At 43.6% G+C, this 7,531-nt stretch overlaps 1 protein-coding gene across 1 annotated transcript in view; it reads left to right on the forward strand.

The window, feature by feature from the left end:
* LOC120742802 (protein NLRC3-like) overlaps positions 1-4,315 on the forward strand; it is a 28,224-nt gene extending 23,909 nt beyond the window's left edge. The window contains 2 exon segments of the mRNA XM_040046242.1: positions 3,492-3,538; positions 3,663-4,315. Coding sequence (XP_039902176.1) covers positions 3,492-3,538; positions 3,663-4,195 — 580 coding nt within the window. The 3' untranslated portion in view covers positions 4,196-4,315.
* Positions 4,316-7,531: the final 3,216 nt, after the last annotated feature.

Below are 7,531 nucleotides of genomic sequence, written 5' to 3' on the forward strand. Positions count from 1 at the left end.
GCACTCGTTGATGACAGGGGTCTGGTAGTTCCTCTCCTGCTTAGTGCTGAAGTCCACTATCAGCTCCTTTGTCTTACTGACGTTTAGAAGGAGGTTGTTCCTCTGGCACCAGTTCTCCAGATTCCTAATCTCCTTCAGGTAGGCCGCCTCGTTGTTGTCAGAGATCAGGCCCACCACGACGGTGTCGTCAGCAAACTTGATGATGGTGGTGGAGCTGGTAGTGGCCACACAGTCATATGTGTACAAAGAGTACAGCAGGGGGCTCAGAACACACCCCTGGGGGGCTCCAGTGCTGAGAGTGGTGGAGGCTGAGACATGTCCGCCCATCCTTACTGCCTGTGGTCTGCCAGTTAGGAAGTTGGAGATCCACAGACACATAGATGAGCTGAGTCCCAGATGCTCCAGCTTGGTGGTGAGTGTGGAGGGAATTATGGTATTAAATGCAGAGCTGTAGTCTATGAAGAGCATTTTAACATAATTCCCCCTTCTAGTGTCCAAGTGAGTGAGTGATGTGTGGAGGAGATGAGAGATGGCATCGTCTGTGGAACGATTTGGACGGTAAGCGAACTGTAGTGGGTCCAGTGTGTCTGGTAGTGAAGAAATGATGAAGTCTCTGACCAGGCGTTCAAAGCACTTCATCACTACTGAGGTGAGGGCTACAGGGCGATAGTCATTGTGAGAAGCAGGGTGGGGTTTCTTCGGGACAGGAACAATGATGGACTCTTTGAAGCATGTGGGGATCACTGACTGAGATAGAGAGATGTTGAATATCTCAGTGAACACAGGAGCTAGCTGGTATGCGCAGTCTCTTAGGATACGACCTGGGATGCCGTCTGGTCCTGCTGCTTTCCTGGTGTTCACTCTCTTGAAGGCTCTCCTTACTTCATGCTCGGAGATGACGAGCACGTTTCCGGTGCTGGCAGTATCTTCCTGTCTGCAGCCGTTAGCGCTGCTAACACTAGCATTGTTGGAGTCCTTAGCTGCAGCCTTGAAGCGAGCATAGAAAGTGTTCAGCTCGTCTGCCAGAGTCACGGCCGCGTTCGTCATACCGGTTGTTGGTGCTTTATAGTCCGTTATTGTCCTTAGTCCCCGCCACAGGCTCCTAGAGTCACTCTGTTGGAGTTGTGACTCTAGTTTCCTCCCGTAGCACTGCTTCGCCTCTTTCACCGCCCTCCGCACGTTATATGACGCGGCTTTGTACGGGTCCATGTCCCCCGTCATGAGTCCCGTGTTGTAGGCAGCGGTGCGGGATCTCAGAGCGTCGCGGATATAGCCAGCTTAAATGATGGAAAATGAATGAGTTGTTCCTGGTTAATATTTTGTGTTTGCAAACAGTATCACATACCCAGGCCTAATCTGTACATACATCCAAAATATACTGATTTTATTGGAGGATAATCCACTAACATGTTTTAATGCACAAGTTCATGTGATTTCTGTGCCCGACTACTGCGGGACTCGGTCTGTGGCTTGCTGCTGATAATAAAAAGTTAAATTTAATGCAATTCAATTTTATTTATACAATGCTAAATCACAACAAGAGTCACCTCAAGGTACTTTATACTGTAAGGTAGACCGTAAAATGATCAGAATCAGGATACTTTATTAATCCCTAACGAAATTATGTGGCTCCAGTTGCTCCAAGACAACAATAGTAACAGACTGAGCTAATTAAATAAAAGAATTTATTACAAAACACTTACAAAATATAAGAAATGGCTCTAATATGTAAACATTTTGGACATTTGATAAATAAAGTGGAAACATAAAGTATAATCTTATGTAAAACATTAGGAGCTATATATAGGCGGTGCAAAATTTTGTTCTGGGTTTCTAGCAGGGGGTTGCAAGTGAAAGTAGACCTAAGTATATTAATGGCTTCTTTCCAATCCTCCTCTGTGTATTGATTATTAAGATCTTCCCATTTTTGAATAACACGACCGTACAGCTACTATGAGCATACAGTAATGAGTAAAAAGTAGAAATAAAATGAGAAATAAAATAAAATGATGTAGCCATTCTTGTATTTTGCTTGTTTACATTATTGTATTTTGCACAACTCTGTTGCTTGTGAAGCTCGCACACAAGAATTTCACTCACATGTGCTGTACCAATGTACCTGCACATGTGATGTGACAATAAAAGTGATTTGATTTGATTTGATTTGAGTTTGGTCCTTTATCATTTCTTTTTGTTGCAGACAACTAAACTCCACAGTGGAGATGGTTGTTTTGTTTTTGTTTTTACCTGTCCTGTCTGGCACTGGAACTTGAAGGGACAACAGTATTAGCATTAGCGGTTAATGCTAATTCACATCAAAGTACCATTAGCTGCTAATGGCAGCTTACTTAGCATTAGCTAGTTACACTTTTCTAACACAAGGGAAAAGGGTATTAGCGTTAGCTATTCACATTGTTAAAAAGGAAGGGAAAACAATATTAGCATCAGTGGATAATGTTAATTCATTTCAAATTTGCATTAGCTGCTAACGGCGGCCTACTTAGCATTAGCTGCTGACATTGTTAATAAGCAAGGGAAAACGGTATTAGACGACTAATACTAATTCACCTCAAATTGGCATTAGCCGCTAACAGCAGCCTACTTAGCATTAGCTGCTAAGATTGTTAGAAAGCAAGGGGAAAAGGTGTCTGACGGTTCTCAGTCATCCAGGTCATCGTAGTCTAAGGAGTTTGGAAAGAAAAGCATCTGGACTTCTTTAGGTTGCTTGAAAGGGAAGGTATTATCATTAGCTGTTTTTTCACCTTAAATTAGCATTAGCTGCTAACGGCAGCCTACTTAGCATTAGCTGCTCACATTGTTATAAAGAGAGGAAAAAAGGGGGTATAAACATTAGCTGCTAATGCTTATTCACCTCAAATTAGCTTTAGCCACTAATGACAGACTACTTATCGTTAGCTACTCACATTCATATAAAGCAAGGAAAACTGTCTTGTCATTAGTTACTAATGCTAATTCACCTCAAATTAGCAATAGAAGCTAACAATGCTAATCAGAGCTGTTAACCCTGCTAATCAGATGATAATATTCACATGACTCAACTCCTTAACTGTTTTTGGTTGTGTCAGACGAGCTGTTCAGTTACCATGGTTGCGTGAGCTCTGCTTTATGTTGTCGGTGTGTACAGTACTGTATAGATGCACAGTAACAACAATGACACCAAAAGAAGAAAAAAAAAACAGCTGGCAGCAAAGGCAGGGAGGTGTCCTTTCCAGCTTAACAGAAGAGGAATATAAAGATAGTGAAGGTGACAGTGTGAATCAGTCATATTTCATTTAATACAGGGTGTACTGACAGATCCAGGATCAGTCCAGTCATCAGCAGTTTGATCCACATATGGATTGAAGTGTATTTGTGAAAATGTTGGACTGTTCCTTTATCAGTGTCTAACAGTATGTGTATGAGAGCCATGTAATGTCCATGTGTGCATGCTGAAAGAGACTGTGCTGGTCTGACCCCCCTCCTCCTTTCAGGGTGGAGCCTGCTGGAGTCCGATGGTTGACACCAGGTCTGAGGAAGTGTAAGTGTGTTTTTATTGTGATTCATTCACATCTCTGATGTGAGGAGTCATCATCAAAGTGTCAATCAATAAACAGATGATGGCTCAATAACTGCAGCTGGATTGTGTTTGTTCTCTCCATCAGATTCCTGTCAACTCACAATCGACACAAACACAGTTCACACAAAGCTCAGACTGTCTGACAACAACAGGAAGGTGACACGTGTGGAGGAGATTCAGTCATATCCTGATCATCCAGACAGATTTGATGTTTATCCTCAGTTTCTGTGTAGAAATGGTCTGACTGGTCGCTGTTACTGGGAAGTCGAGTGGAGAGGAAACATTTATATATCAGTGAGTTACAGACAAATCGGAAGAAAAGGAAACAGTGAAGACTGTTTGTTTGGACACAATGATCAGTCCTGGAGTTTGCACTGCGCTGGTGATGGTCCTCGTTGTGTCTGGCAAAATAAAAGATACACATCCATCTCCTCCTCCTCCTCCTCCTCTGTCTCTAACAGAGCAGCAGTGTATGTGGACTGTCCTGCTGGCACTCTGTCCTTCTACAGAGTCTCCTCTGACACTCTGATCCACCTCCACACCTTCAACACCACATTCACTCAAACTCTTTATCCTGGATTTAGGTTCAATCCTGGTTCCTCAGTGACACTGTGTTGAGTTGGGTGTAAAGAGTGTCTCCTGTTAGAGAAACACTCTGACTGTTGAACAGGTAGTTCAGTCTGTACATGTCTGTCTCTTTCACTCAGAAACGCGTTTTCAGATTCATGGATATAATCAGTTGATGTTTTAAACTGTTCTTTTTTTTTTTTTTTTTTTTTTTTTGCCTGTCCCGTTTGGCTCTTTTGCCATCAGAATTATTGTCTAAAGGCAAAGAAAGATGCCCAACGGATTTACTTTACCAAATTGACCATCCCAGCCTTCCCAGCCTTTTCCACTCAGCGCTTCACAGTGAATACCAGTATGTTGTGTTTCTCTGAAGCTCAGTTCTCAACCAGCTCCTCTGCATTTTCATCCCATTAAGAAAGAGAAATCAAACATTTGGATTCATTTTAATGAGCTCAGACTTGTTTCCATCATGGCTGAATAAGTGGACATCCAATAGTACTCAGTGTATCAAATATTAAAGATATTTAGCATCTCTCATGTTTCTGTTATTCTATAAAAACAGCTGCTTTAAAAACCGATCCAATCAAAGAAACATGAACTTCCATATTGATCAGATCAATACGTACAGCTCTGATGTCACTAACATCTCCTTGAACTCTTCATTGATGGTGATTTGTGGTCCTCTGCTGGTGAGAAGATGAACTGCATGATGTCAGTTTAATGAGCACTGATGAGATGAAGTGTTTTTAAGTCTGCTTTTTCTAATTGTTCAGGGTCCTGCTCCAGGAAACAGCTTCAACAAACACTGGCTTTCAAAATAAGACCTCAGTCTGAGTTTTTAAAAAAGCTCTTACCTTGGAAGGAATTGACATTTAATATTCATGTTATCAGCCCATCAGTGGGTGTTATTAGCAGTTATCAGCTTCATAGCTGTGGCTGAGATTGGCCCTCCTGCACCTGCTAGCAGGCTCAGTTAGTCATTATCACCAATTGGTTAGCCGGATCGCTGTTGGAGGGACGATGATGAATCCAGATCCAGTACAGACAGACTCCACTTCACACTGAGATGGGCGCATGGCAGCTAATGTTACACCCCTGAAAACGGGGAAAGAATCACGAGAGTGATTTTGACTTGCGTCTCTCATGCAGTTCTTTATTGCAATCAAAATGAACATAAATGTTTCACATTCTCTATTGCTTAATGTCACATGGTGGAAGGAAAAGCTAAATAATAAACCAAAATGATAAAGTGCTTACTATACATATACCTGAACATGTTTCCTGACAAAATGGTTGACAATAGAAACGTTTCTAGCTCCTGCCGTTAGCTTAATGGACATTATACAGTACCAAACTGAGGCTGAAAACCACCGTGTCTCTGTGCACATAACGACTGTGATATAATGCTTCTAAAGCTTACAAAACAATGAAGGGTTACCTATTAAATATCTTAACAATGTACAGATTGCCTATATATGAACTTTGAAACACTTTTACCTGAAAACAGTTGTGTCTGAGATTGTATGTGCAGTTTTTGTGTCTGAGCAGAGAGTGAGCTGGATGGTGTGAGTCCCTGATAATTCTCTCTGCTCTTTTTTGGCCGTGTTGTGTGCACAGAAGGTCCATGGAGGCAAGTTTTGTTCCCATAATCCTCTCTGCAGACTTTATGACTCTTTGCAGAGCCTTCCTCTCTGTCTGTGTAGTGTTTCCATACCAGACAGTGATGCCTGCGGTGAGGATGCTCTCTATCAGTCCTCTGTAGGCCTGGGTGAGAGGGCGGTGGTTTCTGGCTTTCCTGAGCAGCCGAATGAAATAAAGCCTTTGCTGGGCTTTTTTCACTGTTGTTGTGGTGTTGAGAGTCCAGCGCAGGTCTGATGAAACCTGCAGTCCCAGGAATCTGTGGCTGTTTGCAGTCTCCACATCTGTCCCTTTCACGATAAGAGGTTGCAGGGGAGGGAGTTCCTCCTCGAGTCCAGTATTAATTCCTTGGTCTTGCCATGTTGAGGATGAGGTCGCTTTTCACACCATAGACAAGAACATTGTCTACCCCCCCTTGATGAGCCCCAGGATGGTGGTGTCCTCAGTGTATTGGAGTTTTCCTGGGTGGAGACACAGTCATGGGTGTACAGGGTGAAGAGTTTGGGGCTGAGGCAGCAGCCCTGTGGAGATCCAGTGCTAACGGTGAGCTCAGCAGACACGTGTCCTCCCATTTTCACCACCTGTTGTCTGTCTGTCAAAAAGTCTGGAATCCAGTTATGGGTGGGTGTTGGGATGGTGAGGTATATCAGCTTGCCTGGGCGGATGGTGTTGAAAGCAAAGCTGTAGTCCAGGAAGAGCATCCTGACATATGTTCGGCTGCTTTCCAGGTGTTGCAGAGTGTGGTGCAGGGCTAATGCTGTTGCACCATCCACTGATCAATTGGGGCTGAATGCAAACTGGAAGGGGTCTATAGTTTCAGGGACAATGTGATTTGAGTCCCTCAAAGGAAGAATTCTGTATCTGTAAATGGATCATGGACTTTCTGACCAACAGACCCCTATATGTTAGGTCAGGGCATAACAGCTCTACCACCATCACACTCACACTGGCACGCCACAGGGCTGTGTGCTGAGTTCGTTCCTCTATGAATGCAGACCTAGGTATTGATTCAACTCCATCATCAAGTCTGCAGATGACACCACGGTGACTGTCTCATCAGGGACAATGATGAGTCTGCTACAGGGAAGAGCTAAAGCACCTAGCTGTGTGGTGCTGACAGTAACCTGCTTCTGCAGCAGCAAACCAAACCAGCAAACCAAAGAGCTCATTGTGAACTTCAGGAGGGAGAAAACAAATACCCATGTCCCCATCTACATAAATGGCACAGCTGTTGAACGGGTCTCCAGGTCTTGGGGACCCACATCTCTGAGAATCTGACCTGGTCAACTAAGACCTCCAGCCTGACCATCAGCGCTTCTTTTTCTTCAGGACACTGAAGAAGAACCACCTGTCTACTGACACACTGGTTAACTTCTAACACTGTGTGATACAGAGCATACTGACCAACTTTGCCGCAGTTTGGTATGGAAATTGCTATGTTGCTGACCACAAGGCACTGCAGCGGGTGGTGAAAAGACGTCACAGGGACTCCACTTCCTGCCATTGAGGATGTCCACAAGAAGAGATGTCTATGCCGAGCACACATCATTCTCAGGGACTCCTCTCATTCTGCCAATAAACCCCTCCAGCTCCTCCCCTCCAGTTATCTATTATAGTCTGCTCAGAGAGCTACGCTTACACTGCGGTAGATATATTCATAGCACTCTGTAGATCTGTTTACCTCACACCTCTACATCTGTATATTTGTTCATAGTACATCTGTTTATCTGCCCATCTGTATAGCAGTAT

The sequence above is a fragment of the Simochromis diagramma genome, unplaced genomic scaffold (assembly GCF_900408965.1).
Source record: "Simochromis diagramma unplaced genomic scaffold, fSimDia1.1 OVJJ01000742.1, whole genome shotgun sequence".
Lineage (NCBI taxonomy): Eukaryota > Metazoa > Chordata > Actinopteri > Cichliformes > Cichlidae > Simochromis > Simochromis diagramma.